Here is a 22,660-nt window from a genome sequence, read left to right as displayed (position 1 = left end):
GAATCGTACGAACCCCGATGAAAGTGAAATTCAGCTGAATGCTATTATTGTATGTTCGGTAATTATAAATTTAGTTCGAAAGGGAAAATGAAAGTTTGTTGTATGAATTGAAATGTTTGACAGATCTGTATTGGAAGTGTAAATATGAAATGTAAATTTGATTCGAAAGGGAAACGAAAGTTTGTCGTATGCATTTAAAAAAATCGACGTGTAACTAACAAGTAGTATAATTTCAACGATTCAGGAAACAACACTATAATCAATTAAATTATAGAGTTAGAAATTTCTAAATTATTTCTTATATTAAACACGTTATGATATTTCTATTGTTTTAACTTTTAGCCTGTAGAAAATGTGTCACTATTGTCATAAAAGTCGAATAATTTATTTATATATATTAATTATGTTTGTCTATCAAGAATGTGATAATAAAGTTTATAAAAAAAATTAAATTGTTTATACACTTTGATAGAATAATAAGCAAGTCTAGGTAATAATAAAGATATCTGAAGTATCTCAAAAATAGATCGAATTTCTATTGTTTTCAAGATAGGAAATATTTGCTAATTAGTCTGTAATTATGCCAAAGTAAATTATAATATAGTACGGAGATTGCCATATAAAGTAAGAATATGTGTACGTACCTTCAATGTGTAAGGATTACATGTAGGAAAACTATATCTTTGATTCTAAAACGTACACCGTTTGTCAGATATCATTTGTCATATTATCGCTCTACTTAGCGATTGATTTAATTAAATTGCATTACGATGATTCTTCTCTTTAATGCCGTTATAGCTGACGCCTACAGGCGCTTTATCATTGATTGTATCATTGCGATTTACGTCTAGAAAATAAGGGATCAAGATAAGTTATCCGATACAATGATCCTAAATTGACAGAGTAACGTTACATAGATATTCTAAAATATTTTTCTTTTTGCTGCGACTTTTCCAAGGAAATATAGTTATTCGAGTAAATATATTCTGTCTGCTGTCTTAAAAGTGCTTGTAAGTACGATAACTGCAATTCACGACTCGTTATAAATATATTTACCTCGTTAACAAGTCACGCAAAGCAGAGTAGGCATTACAAGTATCGTAAATATGCGCGTATATGTTTTTCGTATGGGATTGGAAAACTTATGACGTTCCCACGAGGAGAAAAAATTCTTATAAGAAAAGAACATCGTGTAATTTATTACTTCAACACCGTTAAATTCTTACCATAATTTTATTTTCTAACCGTTCCATAACGTGATTTTGTAAAATACGATCGTCACGATTCTCTAAACTGCTTCCCAAAGCGTTTGTTTTCACACTGTAACGCTAAGAAGTTGAATTAGGGTCTCGGTTTATTGCCCGCTATGCTAATAGGTTTCAAATGTAGATGACAAATTTGCTTTATTATACATTAATGAGAATAGCACAACATAAAAATGTTTAATTTGCAAACTTTGGAACACGAGAGCATCTTATGGATAGATTGCAAATGTTAATGAATAGACATAACTAAAGAAATTGAATCCAAATAAACATTTTTATTTCACTTATGAAATATTATCACGAGTACTTTATTTTTGTTTTCAATATTTTATATATCCTTTCATATTAGGCGCAGTCTGTAAATTTTTATACTTTTAAGTCTTCCATAAATGCGTAAGTAGGTATTCACGGTCTATCAAATATTGTAATAACAATCGTTTTCGTTTGTACATGTTATTAGGTTATTCGGAAAGTACATAACGTTTCCAAGATTGGAAAATAATCATTTATTATAAACTCGTGCGAAGTAACGGAATGTTAAATTCTGATAAATGCTACTTATTAATTATTGTATGTATAGAGTAATTAAGAAAAGAAATGCAAGATTAATCAATAGAAAAGATGTTTTTTAGCGTATCAAATCAAATCAAAACAACAAAGACAATGTATCAATAATGAATATGCCAATATTGTTCTATATCACTCGAACTCCATCCGTCCCATTATAAATAGCCAAAAGTTATTACAAAAGGAATAGCGTATAAATTGTTTATAAAAATATACCACGTTTAAATTTTTCTTAAATTTCGTTTACGAATCTTTCGAACAATCCAATATTATCATTTATGTTAGTTGGACAAAATTTCATCTTGTCTTTTATGAATACAAATACTAAAATTTCACCACATTGCTATTTATTCGGACGAACGAGGAAAGAATTTACAAAGTAACAGATTCTCAGCATGCGTCTTTGAACAGAATCGTATTTCATAAAAAATTCATTAAGAGAAAAAGTTGCGGACGTCGAGTTAATCGTAGCATGAAAAGCATTTTAATTTTAAACAGGGAGCATTCGATGCAAATTCCCTCACTCTGCAATCTCGAATAATCTGTTTCAGGTCCCCGCGAATCGGAGGACCCCTCTCTCAGTCGTTAGCGATGATTCCGCCAACGATGCACGGCCATGAATTCAATCAACCTCTGTCGAGGGTGGTTATGGTCCGTAAAACGGATCAAAGGACCTTCAGTAAGGGTAGACGGGGTGGAGAACCTCTCCTGGAAACGGTTACCAGGGAAACCGTCGAGCTTTTCAACGGCGGTCGTGCTGAAAGAAAATACACGTCCGAGACTAGAGACATCGTTACGCCAAAGTCGAACAGGTATGCGTCATTTTTTCTTAATTATATTGACTGAAAGGGAAAACCGGGAGAAACCAGACTTCCTGGAACGTGAATGAAGCGATATGTTCGATGCGTGTATGCGAAGAAATTTCGTTTCGGTAATGTGCTTCCTTCTAGGTAACGTATTTGCAACAGCGTTGTTGATACAACGAGAACCGGTTCACGGCTCTTAGAAATGCCGCGTTGAACGTATCGCTTGTTTCTGGGTAAAACTTCAGAAATGCAAAAGTAGTTTATGTATTTATCCTTTTTTATAGATGTACGTTTCCTTTTTTTAACAGTTAACAAATTTAGAGCCGTGTTTCCTAACAATTTTGGCTCCTGACTCTCTTTTACAACAACTAAATAATCTTTCCTCAATTTTTTTTTTTAATCAAATATGACAATTCATTTTGGCTTACTACGACAAAGTAGACATATTAAAATATCTAAGCGCTACAAATATTTTTAAAACTAATCGCGAGGGCCACGAACCATATGTTGGGAATTCGGAGTTTAGAATATATTCGTAATATATATTTACTTTGTTCGAAACGAGTAGAGAATCAGTTTTACAAGTGAATTTTTGTTAGTCGATAAATTTCGTTATTAGCGTGTGTAGTTTGATATGAGATAAATATGGAATGAAATAATTGTAAAGTTCAATGAAATTAAGCTTTTAATGCATTTATAAAAAGATACTCGAACGTAATAACTGTAACGTAATAACTGTAAAGATATATATCTTACTAATACATACGAGTATTCGAATACCTCTTTAGTGTACGAATTTCATTCACGTATTTATGCTCGTTAATCAGGAAATAATTTGTATAAATCATAGTAAATTTAGTACAATTTATACAATTTTATGACCGTCAGCTCATTCAATACATTTTTCTGTGTAGTGTAATTATAAACTATTAGTGAAAAGGTGCATTATTTGTAATAAAGTTTGCCCTTACGGTCTTCAAACACACATAAATATCTGATTTGAGACAGATCAGAACTTATCAATTTTTTTTCTTTGTTATGGTACAGGTTTCCTTATACGTGTAAATATACATACATACATAGGTACTTACACGTGTACATATTAGAACAAGATGTCCCGAGAGAAAAACCTTAAAATACGTAATATTATATCACTGGGATTCGGATAAGGGATAGACATTCGTTTACTTAGGATGTCTGTTGATTTTGCACCATGTCTGCTACGGGAGAAACACGAGTAAATATTTGTATACTATGCATTTCGATTTTCCTATACGAATTTCGTTATTCCTTTTTTAAGAACAACTTTTATTCGGTTCTTTTCTCGAGAACTGCTAATAAAGTCCATCTTATTAAAACGTATCATTTTTTTATGTTCAGTATAGCGTTTGTTCTCAGATTCGAAAGGAATAAGAAGGAAATAAGTTTTTAAACGTCGAAAATAACTCTTTTGTTTTAAAACAATCGATGATTAAATCAGACGTTTAATTTAGCTGACCTTTATTGACGTAATCGTACAATTTCGCGAACATACGATTATCGAGCAGATTTGGTTTTATAATTTAACTTCGTCGATTTAATTCATTTTCCATTTAATCATCCACTCGATGTAAACTTCGAAAGCCATTCGCGCAAGCAATTAATCTCTCAAAAGAGCCAGAATAGTCGACGTTTCACCGTTGAATTCCAGCTGTTAGGTGACATGGATCTCGCGTGAATAAGTAATTTTGCTGGAAACACGACCCCAACGCTAATTGATTCGCGGTTAGATGCGTTTTCCGCGTTAATTTCACTCGGGACATCTTGAACGATGTATAGTAATTCTAAGTAAAAGTCAAAGGATGTCCGGCTTGTGTATATCGTAAATCGTTACCCCTCCTTGTAGTATGCCCTCGCTCAGCGTTAACGGAACGAAAAAGAAGGTGGTCGGCTTTGTCGACCAGTTGTCGCCCGAAAGGTATTCACCTATGGTGTGCAGACTTGTAGCCATGCCAAACGCCGATTCTAACGAAGCCGAGCAGCGCGTGAACGAGAGTACTCGACGATTCGATGGCGCAAGGGAAGAAAAAGACGAGAGAAAGAGAGAAGGAGAATCCACCGTTTGTACCTTTCAGGGCTTCGTTAGGTTCGGTGAATGGCCTTAGTGTTTAATAGTAATGACATAGTCGACGAATACGAAGCCGAGAGAAAGTCCATTTAGTGCACGAAATTGAAAGAAATATTGACAATTGTCGTTGGTATTTTATCGAGTGTAAAACGTGTAAATAAAAAAAAAATCCTCGAATAAAACATTTACTCGAAGAAAATCAAATGCAATAACATTGATCACGAAGAATTACCGCACGCATAGAAGAAGCTAAACCTACCAGGTGAACGTAAAATAGAAAGGCAATTGAAACCGATAGCATCACGGTGCAATCGCACGAAGCTCAACACTCGCGCAACTCAATTCCCATTCTTTCGTCTGCGATACTTAAAACACCAAAAAATTCCTATGATTCCATCGAACGAGATATCTTTAAAAGTAACCGGTGAAAGTTTTCGACGATTCTTAAACGAGATCATCTCGAGCACTGCAGCAGGGAATCAAAAGCAAGATTCTCGTGCGTGCAAAAGTCCGGCTGTCCAACTTTCCAAATTTACGTTCGCGAAGAACAATGCCCTTTCCATCCGTGCGTTCACCGTTTCCCCTGAAAGTTCGCGCTCGAACGTTCGCGAGGGTTAATAAATCGTTGTCGACGCGCGAGAAGCAGCGGGACGCGAGAAAGGACGGGGGAACGTTTCTTCTGGTGGCGAGTGGCGACCGTGGCCGTGGTCGAGGAGACTCGTAGGAAGAAGGAAGTAAAAGCGTGCACGCGCGGACGACGGCGTATGGAAGCGCGCGCGCTCGCGTGAACCTGAAACGGTCGCGGTGCGCGCGTAATTCTTGCCGTGGCATCTCGCGTGTTCCACGACGTTCTTGGTGTCCCACGCCGCTTTCTCTCGGCTTCTTCGTCGTTACTTCACCGCCTGAATGCTGATACTGTAAATACGCTGAGCTGTTGCCTGACAAAAGGAGCAACGATGGCTACGACGGTCACGTTGAAAATGTCGTGCCTCGCTACGATCCCCATTTTCAATGGAGGAGTCATTCACTGTCGCGACGTATTTGGACGCTTCGCCGGGTTTAATTGAGTTTAGCGCATTGAGTTTGTAATGCCTGCGTGGCGATGATGTTGGTTGCGATTGATTATCGAAGAATAGAGTCGCATTTTCAGATGGGAAACAACTGGCGGAAATATTTGATTATTTATCGTAAGGAATTTTTATGAATATATTGTGTATATTGTGCGGAGCTTTTTGAAATTTTAGGTGATGTCTGAGGCAGCATGTCTGACATTTTGATAAATTATTACAAGTATTCTGGCATAATTTTTAAAGGTTATCTATGAAGTCCTTGTTAACGCTATATCGATGCATCTGCAATTATTAAACAAACGTAACAATTATTTTCCCAATCGAATAGCCGTTCGCATTTAGATCCACTGACGAGCAACAAAAGAGCATCGCAGACACGATAGATACTCGTTAAAAGTTTTTCATGAACATATATATCTTAACGTATGAATCACTTCTTTAGTACATTAAAGACAGATCTTCAATTTTACAATGTCTATTTTTTTTTAAGTATTATTATCTATCGCCAAATAGTTAGATTGTTAGATTATATTTCTATGTATGATATTAAACATTGCTTGGATATTTTCTCAGAATCGAAATATGAGAACCACTAAAGTCGCTTAGGATCTTTCATTTAATTCCTCGGTATAATACTAAACCCACCAAGAATTTCATGATTCTTCGTACGAGACTCGTCTCGCGTAAATTCATCGCGTCGACGAACGATTGGCGAACAAAGCCAGTTCCATGTCAGATACAATTACCAGGGATAATCCTTGGTCGTTTGCTTTTGTTGGGTCGTTTATCTCGCTCTAGAGTATTCTAGACGATGCTATTCGTTAAAATGACGCGGTATGAGGCGCCGACCATAAATTTCACGCGCATTTGCAAACGACGCGTCGGGAAAGCAATTGTGGAATAAATTGTTAGCAGATACTTGCGACAGATTCACACGTAACGTTATATTTTCGTGATAATAGACGCATAAATGGACAAAGAGACTCGTTAACGATGCTATATCCTGCCGGCATCACAGTATTCAGCCCACAGTGGAACATACACTAGAAATAGATTAGAGGCACTCGTACAATTTCACGAAGCACGTTTAAACGATCTTCTTGTTCGACCGCTTCGGCTCGCGTTTTGCATGTGCCGCAACGATTTTTCCTTTCTGACGACGCACAGAGGGAGATCGCCGGCAGTTTCGCGCACGCTTTTCTCGACCTTTCAGCTTTTGGCCACGCGAGACACAAAAGGCTTCTGTTCGCAGATCCGTCGACGGAACTCGGATGGATCGTCGAGTTCCGGGCGAAATTGTACGGCGCCGGCTTTAACGCTGCTTACACTTGTTTAATTTCGTTTGATTCAGCGTCTCGATGAACGAGAAACGAGGCTGAAGAGAAGCGGACGCTAATTTAACACGTTCCCCGCCGTTAGCTCTTTTTGCTTGTATCCTTTAAGGAGCTGTTGAAGTTGAGAATTCCGCTGGCATCTTTAAGGGAATGTTTTAACAAAGTAAATAAAGAATGTTTTAGCATTTAAGAGAATGTTTTAGGAGAGTAAATTGGCGAATTGTTTAAATCGTCCGATTATAGTAATGGCACCTGGGTATTTTGATCCTATTGCTTCAATTAATTTAGATATGTCCTGTATCGATCTATTTGTAATCCATTCATTTCTTAAGAACCATTCCTTTCGAAGCTACAACTTTAATAAATTCGGAGAATGATTTGATTTTAAGAAGAGATTTAACGGGCCTGGTACACGGAACTGAAGATTTGACAAACAGCTGGTAAAATTCCGATAAACGCAACGAAATTGGAGAGTTTATCGGACATGTGTTAAATCCACGTGAATCTGTGATTCGTTCGACGATGGAATTCCAACGAACTATCAAAAGACGTGTCGCGCATATGTTGCAGGCAGTGTGAACGCTTTAAGAAAAACAGCACGTAGCGAAACTTGTGACGAATAATTGGAAAGGCGAAAGCGGATTAAGCAGAGAAATAGCAGGACACCGAAGACTAAACATTCGTTGCGGGAATCGAATAATTTCAAACGATTAAGCGACTTAGCGAACTTTCCATTTAAGCCTTTGGGAAAGATGGTATTTTGAGAAAATGTTTGCCTACGAATCTGCAGAATTGCTTGCCATGCTTTTCGCTTTAAGTGTTTGTCGAGTCGGATGATATAAAAATAACAAAAATGTATGATTCATGGATTAATAGCTGGAACCGAGTTTCTTTTTCTTGTTCATCCATCTTTCAACTTCAGTCCACTCGTTTCCAAGAAAACGATTTTACTACCACCACACTCTAGCGAAGAATTTTCGAAACTGCATCGTACGAGTATCTTCAATTCCAGATATATTATAAATAAAATTTCTAATCTAAACAGGTCAATATAAACGTAGCATAATCTACAGATAAAATTTAGAATTAGAAGTTGACGTGATAAACAAAGTTGATTCGTGAATTCTACAACCCCGTATATATTCAATTTTTTCCTATATCAGTCATGGTCGTTCTTTAAATTATTGTCTTCGTGTTTACCATACAACACGTATGCATACTCGATTATCGGAATTCTCGTGAAATTCAAACAATCAATTTCTCACTCCGATTAGCTTGTACTCCGAAAAGAATGGTTCTTTAAATATATCCAATCAAAGCTCCTTTCAATGCACAGCTGACTTGTACGCTGCTACGAATACAAACGGTTCAATCACACTGCTTTTTGATCGACTCCATTGAGATTCGACGTACGTCGAAGCTAAATCGCCGACAGCTTGCAACGCCGGCGACACAACGTAACATAGACCCGTTGTTTCCGAGGAAACCTTTCATAGAAGTTGCTTGTCTAAATCTGTGCACCGCTAGCCGCGAGTGTCACTGCCTCAAATCTGAAAGGCTCGCTGTGCTTCTGCATCGAGCGTATAATCGATTTACTGATTTTCAGGTCGAGGACGGATTCGGTGAGATCGAAATCTCCTTTGACAGCGTCGCCAGCGTCTCCAGGGCCACTGTCGAATTCCTTGCACGGCAGTTTCCACGGTAGTTTAGGAAGCGACGGCATGTCTTGCAGCAGTGCCAGGTCATCGTCGGCCTCCCCCGACTCTGCAAGATATTCGTCGACACCGGTAAATATATTTTTCTATGATCGATCGTATTGCGATCGAAATTCTGCTTCTAAAGAATTTTCTGTTATATAAGAAGAATGGAAAGTTACACGATTTTGAAATACGAGGGTGGAATTCCATTCGAAGTGGAACTGCTTGTGAAACAAAATTTTAGTTAGCGTCGAATTAAACGAATTCCTGTTTGTTCGCTCCATCTATCAAACTGTATATCTTTGTCATACGCAGAAAATAAATTTAATCAAATTTCATTTTCTATGATAAATCACAGACAATGGAGAGAGTCGATTAACTCTTATTATACAAATTCCAGTTATATGAACCGCTTGTCCTTCGATTCAGATAAATGAATTTCTACCGTATAGAAACTTAAATGCGAAGTAAAAGTTGAACATTTATTTGAAAGTGCATTAAATTCTTCTTGCAAGTATCTCAAATGGAAAAGTTCCCATATGTCAGAGATACCTTACCTATGTACTGGTAAAAGAGTTACAGCGAGAATGTCACGTAGTAGATACAGGAAATCGTGAAATTAACAAATTACCGGTTGTCTCCTCACGTCGTTTGAATTATTTCGCGATAGTTTGAACGTTTCGCACGTAAGGCGAGACATTCGAACTTCAGATATGATAGTCTACATAAAATTTATTATAAGAATACGACAGAATAATGGTTCAAACTGTTACAATAGACTGTGTCGAGTGCCGATTTTAGGAAGATTTATATACCAAGGTTTTGGGTCCTATGGAGGGGTTGTCACCCCTGCGCCCAGCGCCTGTCAGAAAGCGCCTATCATGTTACTGTCTTCTGGGTTTGGGACACTATCTGCTTATTGTCTCAATGGCTGTACCCTGCAGGATGTTTGGGAGACGTGGTTATCCTATTATCGTTTTACGAGCTTGCGACAAAAACATAAAATCAGTCCTCGGGCAACATCGTAATATCTTTTTATCCTTCTGAGATGTTTTTCAGGCTTACACGGTATCGATCTAGAATTATCTTTTCTTTTGTAATACATAATTCTCCATACTTATATACGTATATAAACCCAGACGTTAACTTTTAAATTAGTACATTTACATCCAGTCCATTAATTGTATTCCTTAAACCCTAATTACCGCAACATATCCACAAACTATCGATATATAAATCATCACTTGTCAAGAAGAAAACGAACGGCGATTTCATTTTCATTATTCATCGTCAACGTGGACGAAACGCGTGAAAATCGAAACGAAAAGGAACAGACAAACACGCACGAGTTACCGTAATCGGTTACCGTTTGAAGGGTTAAACGGCGAAGTAAATCATCGTCACGCGTTCACGCGATCACGTGAATCCTAACTCCGTGTGTAGACGAGCGAGCGACATCGGGGTACGTTGGCATCTGTCGATGACTCAGGATCGTTCCCTTTTCGAGAGACACGTCTAGTGAACGGCTGTGCATAACGCCTCGGGAAATCGTTACTCTCGCAATGATGACTAATCGTCTTCGAGAGTCGAGTTCGCGTGCTGTGTTGATTTTTCTCGGCTCGCTTTTACACTTTGCGTCCATCCGCGCTGTTCTTCTATTTGTTCTATTTAATCTTCTATTTATTCCTTGTACGCGAGGACACTGTGCTCTCGTTTACTATGACTCGCGCGCAGATCGAAGAGAAACGAGTATAAATAGGAAATTGGCAGGGGGCTGAATTCTCTCGAGACTCGTCAACTACTTGATTTCGGACGAGGTTTCTCATTTCCGCATAGAATAATTGCGTTAGACAAGAAGGGTGGAAAATAAACTAATCTAATTAGAGTAGATTAGAGTTTGGAGCTTTTTGAACTTTCGCCTCATATCGGCAGATATAACATAAGAATTAACAACCACCAAAACCCACTAGTTATTCGATTACTTGACACGACGGATCAGATTCGCAGGCTAAAAAGCATTACCTTCTAGATTTAAACATTAGATAATCAAACATACGATAATCACTTATTATTCATGTTATAGTACCACGCCAGAATAATTTAATTATAATTCTCAATGAGAATTGATTGTAAACTACTTCCAAATAAAAAAAAAAAAAAATATATCGGCAGATGCATCGCGCAATTATAGAGGAGCGTGGTATTTGTTGAAGAATTAATTCGCGGCGAGTCTACATAAATTCGTACAGTTTCAATTGCTAACATTTTAAACGATAATACTACGTTTCTACGTTTTAACAAAATATTATATTTTATCGCAAGTTTGTAGCGAATCAAGGTAGAAAAGTATTCGCAAGTATTCAAGACCTACAAACTTGTTTTACGTCTTTGCTATTACTCCCATTTTCCATAGTTGGATAGTAGAGAACCTGTGATGGAATTTACCTTATTTTTCATTCATTTTCCCCAACAAATCAGTGTTTTATTCACGATATCGTTACGCAGCATCGTTATAACGAAGAATCTAATCGGAACCAAAATCTAGGACGATCTTCAACGTCTCGTTGCACTTCTATTTACACCATTTGTCTTGTCAGCATCCGTGGCCGCATTAATCAAATGGCCAACGAAGCGTCGCGTGACATTTGCGCGGAAATTAAAAATACGCAACGACCGGTCGATAGTGTATGTTGGACAAAAATATATCTGAAGTTGGCTTTTCTTCCGGCTATCGACCGATAAAATTAATTACTATGCCGCTGTTAATCATATAAATCTTTCCGTTTAATCGTTTCAACTTGAAAAATTACATAGATCCGTAGATCGATTACCGGGTCTCTTCTTATACTTGTTAGTTGCGGAGGAGTCGAAGCTAATCCGAAGAGAAACGCGCTACCGGAAACCCCAACGATAGAGGAGGACGTGCCGATTTTACGATAGCTTGCTTCCTGACTGTCGTGTGCTGGAAATGATCGCGTTACGATAGCACGATGGGAAATCATTTCTGCCAGTCAGTCTACTCCCCATTGGATATTCCGCATCTAGGTTATTAGGGACGTCACCGTCTTTATTGCTGGCTGCATTCGCGCGATCGCGTGATTTCGCTTTGACCGTAACGTGCACGCGTGCACATATACAGGGTGTGACAAAAGGTTGATTCGTCGTGTTATTTATGAGATAGATTTATCTTAATTTAGATAAAGTGCAGCTTGATTAATAGAAACTCCGGGTTAAGCCGTTAACGAGATTAAGCGAATGTTACATCAGTGTAATCTTTCATTTGTAACTCTTTTCAGTTAATTTAGATTATTAGATACGTCGTTTAATGTTGTGCCTATGGAAGGAAATTCCAGGTATGTGCTTCGTATAATTATTTTTCGTCATTACTTCGTCTTTTTATCTAGACTTTAGAACCTTGACAAATTCCACGAAAATGAAGTATTTCATTATAGAACTTTGACAAATTATCTTTTTGTTTTTAGACATTGACATTTTGGCTTTTGCAATTGTAATTAGTACTTTTGTAATTTTGTTCGAGTTTTGCTCTTAACTGCTCGCCATTAGGGAACGATGCTGATGGATTAATACTTTCAGTATGAATATAACCGATGTGGGAAGGTTTTCTTTTCTATAGACCCTGTATATGCACGTACAAGGAAAACGGCTATAATAAAACTGCGATCGTATTGCTATTCTCTAATTGCAATAGCTGTTTCAGCAAATTAAAGCGTAGGAGCGTTTGCTTTGAGACGATCAGAGGGCGCGATGTTTTACGAGAAGGAATATTAAATTAGTTTCGGTTATATAAATAATTTTCGTGAGGTCAATAACCTCAGAATTAATTGGAGTAAATACCAAACTGGAATAAACCTTTTGCACAACGATTTGATATTACTGATCAAATTAGTTATATAATTAAAATATCTTATTCTTTTTAATTCTGTAGCAAAGCATCGCGAACCCGATAATAAAGGAGACTTCTCTCTAGCTCTTGAAATCGAAGAAAATATTTGATATTCCGTGACTGAACGCAATCTTGATTTTATTTGCTGTGTATTTTATTTTTAAAAGGTTTCATATTGTTGTCCTATTTATATCGCACAAACTTTGTCTATCACGCGGTATTCTGTCTGTGTGTTGTAGATATCAAAGACTGACACACGTAAACCATCTGTGCGCAGATTGGGGCCTCCTAAGGAATTTATCAACGTTTGCATCGAGACGCACAATTTGTATCGCGCTAGGCATGGAGTACCACCTCTTCGTCTCAACAAACAGGTTATTTCCTCTTCATGTTTATCGATAAATAAACTCGGCTGGTATATGTATATATATATATATATATAGCTGAATAAATTAAATCTTGCATCAGCAGAACCTACGGTATTTAAAAATATTCTCTATCGTATTAAAACGTATCGTATATTTAATTATTTCCTTAAAGATTCGTTGTTTAAAAAGAATATTAATACACCCCTTTTCGTTTCAATATCGAGTACAGTATGATGATACTTTGTAGAATATTTTAACAATTTTTTCTTTATAAAGTTGAAATTTTATAAAAATTGTAGCATAGAACCGTTCAACTCTATATTTCATATTTCCTCTATTTGTTTGCAGTTATGTAAAACAAGTCAGGACTGGGCCAATATACTGGCGGCTAGGGGTAGGTTAGAGCACAGGGCAAACATAGATTACGGTGAAAATTTGTACTGTATGTGGAGTTCCAACCCGAAGACTATCGTAGGTGGCGAGGAGCCGGTAAACGAATGGTAACTATATAAAATTTACGTTCAATGAACTCGATGTAATTGATGGTAAGAATCGTGATAGCGATGTGTGGCGTCCACCTTTCTAATTTTATTACACATTTTATTCACAGGTATGCGGAAGAGGCGCAACATCAGTACGGAAAGGAGCCCACAACCCTAAAAACTGGCCACTTCACCCAAGTCGTGTGGAAGGACAGCACCGAGTTGGGCGTTGGAATGGCCAGGAATCGAAACGGCGAGGTTTACGTCGTTTGTAATTACAATCCAGCGGGAAATTTCTTGGGCAGCTTCACGGAGAACGTCCTACCTCCAGGAAGTCCGAGTCCTACTAAAAAAATCACCTTTTTAGATCCTAAATCACATTACACGTTAGACGAACAAGCGTGGCAACAAGAGGCTCTAGTCGTTCACAACGAATACAGAAGGAGACATCGTGTCCCAGACATGAGGTTAAGCGTAGAATTAATCGCTGCTGCCAAGGTAACACTTTTTACTCTATTCTGTTGGATTGATCGTAATTGTTGAACTCTGATTTTGATATAATCCTTCGTAAACATAAGTTGCTTATAAGCTTCGAACTATTTTATTGACGTTAATATCAAATAAGAATAAAAACTTTTAAATAGTTAAATTTATAAATGATAAAGCGAAGATTTTCAATTTCTCCATTAATCGTTGTTTCGATAATCAAGATTCTACTGTAATGTAATATTTTTTCTATGATTTAACATGATTTTGACTTGTATTTAACAACGAAACATTTTAGCAACGTTAAATGTATTTTAGCTATATTTTTAACTATTAAATTTGATATCTGTTCATAAAAAGATTCATTTTTAAAACATCCTATTGCAAAAATAATATTTTTTGCTTTGTAGTGCTAGACTTTATCAACGGATCAGCAGTTCGTTCATGATGCTTTTAATTTACGTAATTGTAATTTGTCTGGAACTCCATGCGGTCATGACTTAGCTAGTTTGCAATTGATCGTGCACGGATGGACTCAAGAGTAACGCTCGATTACGAATTTTTTCCTCTATCTTCAGGCGTGGGCGAACACGTTGCTGAACACGAACAAGCTGATTCCCCAGTCGACTTCTCCGTACGGGGAGAATATCTACTCGATGCAGTGTTCCGATCCGAAGTTGATTGTACCAGCACGAGAAGTTGTTTCCAAATGGTATTCCGAGAGGAAGGATCACAAGTATGGAACGGAACCAAAGGTCTTAAACACATGTACGTAGCAAACGTACAAAAGCTAATTTATCGATTATCTTCACCAATAATATTGCTAGAAGTAATTTATTAAAAATATCGATCAACGAAGGCTGTCTAGTTTCTAAATAGTACTAATGTATAATTTCTTGCTGTTTAATCGTTAACGTTGTAAGACAATTTTTGCTAAAGTAAGCGTATCATATTTTATAAATTATTAATTTGTAATATTTTTATATCTAGCAACAAAATTGATATATGCTAATTTCTTGCGAGATAATAAATTCTTTACAAAATTTAAGAAATTATACTTTTTGATGGTACTCCTCTGTTACCGTTTCAATGACAACGATCAATTCTTTTTAACGTAAATTGCTGCATTTTCTATCGATTTTTTAAAATTTATAATAATAAATCGAGACATTAAATGTACAAGACAAAATTACGATTGTTAATAATTACCTATTTCTTTTTGTTTAGGTCATTTCACACAGATCGTTTGGAAAAAGACTGTCGAAATGGGTATAGCGATGGCTAAAAGGGACGGAACCTGTGTAATAGTGGCGTGTTACCATCCGAGAGGTAATATCGTTGGTCAGTTCACGGAAAACGTGTTGAAGCCTGTGAAGAGCCACTAGGTTAGTTCGTTAGACGAATCTGCCCACACTTGTCGATACTGTATTTAAGCGATGTATTTATAAAATCATGAATAGCGACAATACACATAATATATGTATATATAACAACACAGATGTGCATACACGTAGAATAAATGAAAACATTCCACGTACTACACGAAATCGAAACATCTCGTCTGTTTTATTAATCGTCGGTAACATAACATGGCGTTATGATATTGAATCCTAAACGACGATGACCACAAGATGTGTATGTACGCGTTTAATCTTTGAAAATCGGCTTCCGTTTTGAAAAAGCAGACTGTGACATTGATATCACTTTTTTAAAAGGAATATTTCAATCTCACTGTTATATAGGGGAAGAAGATATTAATTTGGTATGATGATAGTTTCTAGTTTTTTTTTTGACATAAGTACTTTTAGTACTTTCATTGCTATTTTGATAAGTAAAGGAATAGAAATTATTTTTTGTTAAACAGCCGGTTGTCAAGGAACCGAAGAGTAACACGATAGTGATACGTAATTTCTTACGGATAAATAGTATTAATAAAAAAGAAATTGTCAGAGACTGATCGTTCCTTCGCTGTTTACCTCAGAAACATCACGAAGCGAGACATACCTGTAATTTTTCTGACAATACAACTACGGATAGAGTGTAGTATCGAATCGAAAGTATCTTCATTATTTAAAAAACACGTAACCATTATGTAACACTTTCTTTTCACTTCGAACAAACAAAACAAATTATTCAAGAACTATCAACTCAAACATTTACATCGATTAATATAAAATAGTTAGATTACAAATTACTAAACATGTTTCAAGCACATTCCTAAAAAGAAGAAAATGAAACAGACATTTGTAATACAAGTTTTCACTCGATCTACGTTGCTCTAAGCGATGAAATGAATGGAATTGTACGTTCACGAAATAAAATGCGACGTATCAGAAGGAAACGATGTTACTGCTTTATAATAATTTATTTATAATAAATTTACATGCACGCATCGCGTGACAATGTGTCACGTGGTATATATATATATATATATATATATTTATATAGATATAGATACATTCTCTCTCTGTTTTTCTGTTCTTCTTATTTTACATTACATACAGCCGTTCGTAGTTCCTTTCGTGGTCAAGGATTAACTTTTTAATTCGTATGTTGTGGAAACGAGCTCGACGACACTGAAAACACCACGCCCTCGAGATTCGTTCATTTCATGCTCCCTTTTCGATCTTGTCTGAAAGGAAAATAATTTTTTTACCGAAATTTTTATGCTTTGCGAATCGATCAGAAAAGGGAACATGTCCTTTCACGGCGCATACCGTACGATACATCGAATGGGAATAGTTTCTTTAGTTTTTTCAACGATTTTATACAGTTCGGGATTTGTTTTTCTAATTAATTGACAGAACGACAACTGTGCTATAAAATTTTAGGGTATCTACGAATGAATTAACAATCAAGACACGATAGAAATTAATTAAATACGAGAGATATGATCTATATTATGTTGCTTTTGCACTGAATGTTCGACAATTTTGAAATACAGGTGAAGTAATGTTTTAAAATGATAAAAGAAATTAAAGATATTGTTATGATTGTAACATTGAAAGGAACCACTACTTTAAATATTTTGTTGAATATCTTCATAAGATACTTATGAACATATTTTTCATAAAACATGAATACTTCAACCTATTTCATCTTTATAACATACTCTAAAAATACAAATACTTGAATATTATTCAGCACAGCACGAGATTTTTTTTTTTTATAATAAAACATTAATGTAATTTTTCATTCTTCATTTGTTATGAAAAAATTCGCTCTTCGTCGTTATTTCATATTGCACGCGTAAATGACATTTTACGATCAAATTACACACATATTGTATGTTCTTTCGATGCTTATGCTATATTAAACGACGTCAAAGAGAAAATTTTCATCGAATTTTTCAATTAATAATCTAACTTTTTCATAGGAACAGAAGATATATCAAATTATCACTTTTAAGAGAAACGATGTCTTAATGACATTAATTTCTTCAATATATTCGATTGCTTAAAGCAATGATTAAAATTTTATATAAAAATACGAGAAAACAGCTTATAATAAATATTTTCGTTCACGATTTGAAAATTAAATTTGGACTTTAGATTTAAATCTTTACGGACTAATTCTTCCCACTTAACTGGAAAAATCATTTTATTCTCAACTTCAAAGAACAAAATCGTAAAAAGAAGCACGATCAACGATACAATACTGTTTAAGCAACAAAATCTGCTCGAAATAAAAATAGAACTAATCGATTTTGTAGAAAACCGAAAGATACTCTGCTACGAGGAATCTCGTTAATAATTTTACCGAACCTCGAGGTGAACGATACATTCATGAAAAAAAAGTTCTTATTACAGTAGTCTTGACATTATTCATTATGGACGCGTAAAAAATTCACGCGTAATTCTATAATACGCTCCACCGAACGTTATCCGCACGTTTTGTCTTCGAGCTCTACGTACAAATAAAGAATACAATTTCAACGCAATATTCATGAAAAATCAATTTACCGTGAATAAATTACTTTCAAGTACGCTCTGTATTTTTCACATAAAACGATGGATTACTGGTCAAACCGCGCGCTGTGTATCGAAAAAACGAGAAAATGTAGATCGTCTCGATGTCGCAAGCTCGGCAGTTCGCTTTGTAATTTAACTCTCAGAACCCTTATGATCGACTAGAAATCGACAAGGAACTTGCGAAAGGGTTATCGATTCGAGGATTCACGCGCCGATAAATCAAGATTGTTCTTTGGTTTTTTTTTTCCTATGAAGACACGACGATAATTTTTTTTTCTGATATATACTCGTCTGAAGTTTCTTAATATTACCGTAATATTAATCTCCATTGTTAACATAGCGATATATCCGCGAAATGTTCGTTCGCGTTCTCTCTTTACTTTATTTTACGTTTACGCTACCGTTTACTTCATTTCCCAATTGATCCTTCTCTCGTCTTTCTTCGTATTTTTCTTTTGTTTTCATTTTTTCAAAGTCGCTTGTTAATAAAAAATGTCACTTGCCCACTCACGGATACCAGAGTTTCGCGGTTTTACATCGTTGCTAATGTTTATACAAATGTTAACAGAATCATGGACAATCGGTTTTCTTATGTCAGACGTAACTAGGATTTTTCACATACACTCGAGGACAGTTTTACTTTCACATCGCTTTTTGTCGAACAACAACGCATAGTAATAACACGCTACTCGCTTTAGTTTCAGGTCACATTTGTTTTCGATCGATTCTATGACAATTAATCTATGTACACTGCTGAAAGAATGTCTTTCTGTTAGTATCTTATAGAATTTCGATTACTTTTTTTTTCTTTTATTATTAAATATATCCCGTATTTTTTTTATGCTTTTATTGTTCTGTGTTTTTTTTTTTTTTCGTTTTCACTTCGGTCGTTGAGTCGGTAAAGATATAGGTAGCAGAATCCCTTTAGTATCGAAAAATACAAGATTCACAGGAATTTCTCCCGCAAGAAGATTTCTGTCGAAATTTCGTAATTTTTGTTTCAATCGTGTTTGTGTATCACGTTTTGCAATTTCGTTTTCTTAACACGAAGCTATTTAGTTCTTATTTAATCTTCTATAAAAAAATCTGAATTTATTTCACAAGTATCACCTAATATCGAACAGGAAAAAAGAATCATTTGCATAAAAATGTAACAATTTCTTTCAACTTCTATTCTTGTTTTTCAATTTCCCCTACAAAAGTGCATCTCTAAATTTTCGATTAATCGAATGTTCCATTAATTGATATATTAATCGTCGATAATCCAGATTTCACTGCATCACGTTACAGAAGATTAAATAAAAACTTGCCACGTATGAATATTTATCACGAGTGCTACGAGCTTATCAACATCCATCGATGTCCTCGAACTTTGAAAAGCTTATACACGTGTTTTCATTCGTTACCACGTTATAGCTATACTTTTCGAACTTCTACATGCTTTCTGTCTTTTATTAAACTAAACGTTTGTAGAATCCTTCGCATCGAGTTTTCATAATCAGAGCATAACGTACAGATCTCTGGATTAACCAGAGACTCGTTTTCGTTTTCGGTGCTTTCATCGGTCGTTAGATCGTAGAAAATCATCGTTGAAAAATACCACGGCTGCGTCTCAAACTGTGTACTAAACTCTACGAGCCATCAACGTCGACGAAGATGGTCGATGTACGTAGACGGGACGGGTTTCGTTACGCTAATCAAGGTGAGAAAGACAGAGAGTTAATGAGCGAGAGAAAGTCAAAGAGGCTGAAAAAACGGGCCAGAGAAATATATCGAAGAGAGTGTAAAATGCTCGCGGCCAGATCAACGATTTATCGCTACAGAAAATTCATTTGCATATTTGGCTAAATAGAATAATGATTATGTGAACTATAAGGATTGACGGGCAGATCGATCGATTCGCTTCATTTATGCTCTATAACGAAAAATGCGGAATCTGTTTGGCTTTAATCGGGCTCGTGCTGGGAAAACGTTCCACGCTGGGCCTTTTACAATGATTGTTTTTGGAAATTGTTTCGTATTTCGATATAGTTCGATGAACTTGAGTAGTATACGAAATTCATCGATTATAGTATATTGACAATATTCTTCGACTAAGAACCAGAAGATGAAGCTAATCGATCGCTGATAATCGAACGACAAAACGGGCCGGGCGTAGCGGAAGCAGCATCGAAGCAGGTACTCGATAAAATGACGTTTGGTCGGAGAAACGTGTAAATTGGTCGAGAAACGATTGAGTCAAGAAATATAATATATAGATACAATTAAGTCGTTACTAACGACGGCTACGTATTCACCTAACTGATTAAACGGATTGTCGAAACTTTACTCTCTTTTTTTCTCTTGATTCTTGTTTCTCTTTCATCGCTAAGAACAAACAATTCGTCTGATTAAACATTATAAACTCGAAGGACTTCGATAAAAGATTTCAACGAGGATTGCCTTGTTTCGAACTAATCATAAGAAGAGAAGTAAAGATCGCGTTTGCTTAAAAGTGAGTAACCTTCGTTCGATCGAATGGCAACTACAATTTCGACTAGACGATTATCTTTTGTGTTTATTAGTCGATTATTTCGATTATTTCGCAAACGTAGAACCAGGCTTACGGACCATTATAATCGAAGAATTTTTATCAAGCTTCGTTCAAATTACTCAGTTTTAGCTCAACTCTTATCCGAGTTCAAATCATTGAAAATCATTTTACCAATGTGAACTTGTCATTTACTTGTCAAAGCGAAACTTTATTCTCAATTCTTCGCTCTTATAGGTCCTATCCTGTTCATCTTCTCTAGACGTATAACGATCCTCCACCAATCGGTGTTTTTCTGAGTTCCTCGCATGATATGATTAAAATGGTCATGTATTTATATTTATAATCATATTTATAAGATATACTCTTGTCGTAAATTGGTTCTAGTATAAAATTATCTCACGTTCACCCCGAGAACGTGACTCTACGTAAGAATCGGGGTTTGCACTAGGGAGACGTTTCTTTCTTCTTACCTACTTCTGTCGGCTATCACGTGTGACGAAGGACAAGAATTTATTTTCTTCAGCGTTGTATACTAAATATTATCGTATATAAACTGTTCGTTTTACCACATACGGGCAAAAATCGTACATGCTGATACTTGTTACGTTGCTCAAAAAAATTCCTGTCAATGTATATTTACGTGTTTTGTCATTTCTTTTTATCCGATAAAATGATAGCAAATTCAGAATCTACTAAGTATTCACAAACTCATGATTGGGTACAAAATAAGAGGTATAAAAGTACCTTACAAAAGGTACAAAAATGTTTACAAAAGTAAATGTCATCGTTGAAAATATTAAAAAATTTTACTATTGTATTGGACATTTATCAAAATCAAAATTATCTTGATTTCGAACGTTATTAGTGGTAAAAAATGATACATAATTCATAACGTTAAAGTGCTAAGAGGTTTTCAACGCTTTTGTGTTCATAAATAAATTTCTGATTAATCTGCATGTGTGTCATATGCTCTAAACAATTTTATATTTATGTAATTTTGTACTGATATAAATTTTTAGGTTTCAGTTTCTTATCGAATAAAAAGAAATTATACTGTTTTAAATATTTAACGATAGAATTAATAATATTTCATTCAATTTTCAAATGTATCATAGAGTCGTTAAATCTTGTCCATCGTCGCAAGCTTTTTTCTTCTTCGTTTTAATAATTTCTCGAATTGATTAACTGCGTCACTGGACCTCTGGCACGCGTTACCGCGAGTTTCTTCATCTAGCATATACTCGTCGTCGTTTTGGATCGCTGAAAATTTCGATCGGATCCACGGAGGTCGGGACGCTAGAGTCGACTAGAGAGCAAAACGTTTTAAGAACATAGACCACTACACACGCCATGAGATATATCAATGGATATTTTAAAACGAAACTCGCAACAAATTGTGGTTGCTCGAAACGCGTGATCGCACTATCTACAAATAGAGAATTAGTATTAACATAGTATCGTACCTTCGTTGAAACAACTATACGTTGGTTGAACTGGGCATCGTTCGAACCAAATTTTCAATCGAATAACGCTTCTACATATGATTCATTTTATTCGTACTAATTTAAATAATTTAAAATTCGTATTAAACTTTGAAATTTTCAGTAACGCTAAATCAGAATTACGTATATATCGAACGAGAAGAAGTCGATAGGTTTATCAGAGATCAACCGATAATTTATCGCTTGAACAAACGTAATTAGATCATTTGTTCGGCTAATTACGATTATGGCTTGTAACAATTACTTAATACGAGTCACGTTACAACGACTAACGCCCAGTTCCATCCAAATGTAGAAAACGAAGAATCAGCGTTCTGACGTATCACAGTCGCGACTATACGACGTCGCAACGCTTAGGTCCCCGATGGTTCGAGTCAAGTATCTTCGTTCTACCATCGCCGCTAAGCTAAACTCAAACTACCAAAGTAGAACGGAGTAAAAAATTCTTCTAAGCTGTTCACCGTAATCATAAAAGTCCGGCCACAGTGTGCCATCCTCCTCTGTGACATTGAAACACCTTTGCTCTCCGGCCGCCTCGTAATTCATCGTTATCGTCACTACCATTTAA

The 22,660-nt window shown here is 35.9% G+C and overlaps 1 protein-coding gene across 8 annotated transcripts in view; it reads left to right on the top strand.

The window, feature by feature from the left end:
* Positions 1–16,427, top strand: part of LOC117214799 (repressed by EFG1 protein 1-like) — a 36,240-nt gene extending 19,813 nt beyond the window's left edge. For 7 of the 8 annotated variants that reach the window (XM_033461140.1, XM_033461145.1, XM_033461141.1 and 4 more), the window contains 8 exons: positions 2,384–2,644; positions 4,524–4,595; positions 8,756–8,936; positions 12,990–13,124; positions 13,467–13,618; positions 13,729–14,098; positions 14,665–14,854; positions 15,314–16,427. In XM_033461140.1, coding sequence (XP_033317031.1) covers positions 2,384–2,644; positions 4,524–4,595; positions 8,756–8,936; positions 12,990–13,124; positions 13,467–13,618; positions 13,729–14,098; positions 14,665–14,854; positions 15,314–15,471 — 1,519 coding nt within the window. In that variant the 3' untranslated portion in view covers positions 15,472–16,427. The remainder of the gene's footprint in view (positions 1–2,383; positions 2,645–4,523; positions 4,596–8,755; positions 8,937–12,989; positions 13,125–13,466; positions 13,619–13,728; positions 14,099–14,664; positions 14,855–15,313) is intronic. The other variant, XM_033461143.1, reaches the window with a different exon arrangement.
* The last annotated feature ends 6,233 nt before the right edge of the window (positions 16,428–22,660 follow it).

Source organism: Bombus bifarius, unplaced genomic scaffold (genome assembly GCF_011952205.1).
Source record: "Bombus bifarius isolate JDL3187 unplaced genomic scaffold, Bbif_JDL3187 scf7180000009243, whole genome shotgun sequence".
Classification (NCBI taxonomy): domain Eukaryota; kingdom Metazoa; phylum Arthropoda; class Insecta; order Hymenoptera; family Apidae; genus Bombus; species Bombus bifarius.
Note: the sequence above shows the minus strand (reverse complement) of the source record. Positions and strands in the feature narration are given on the sequence as shown.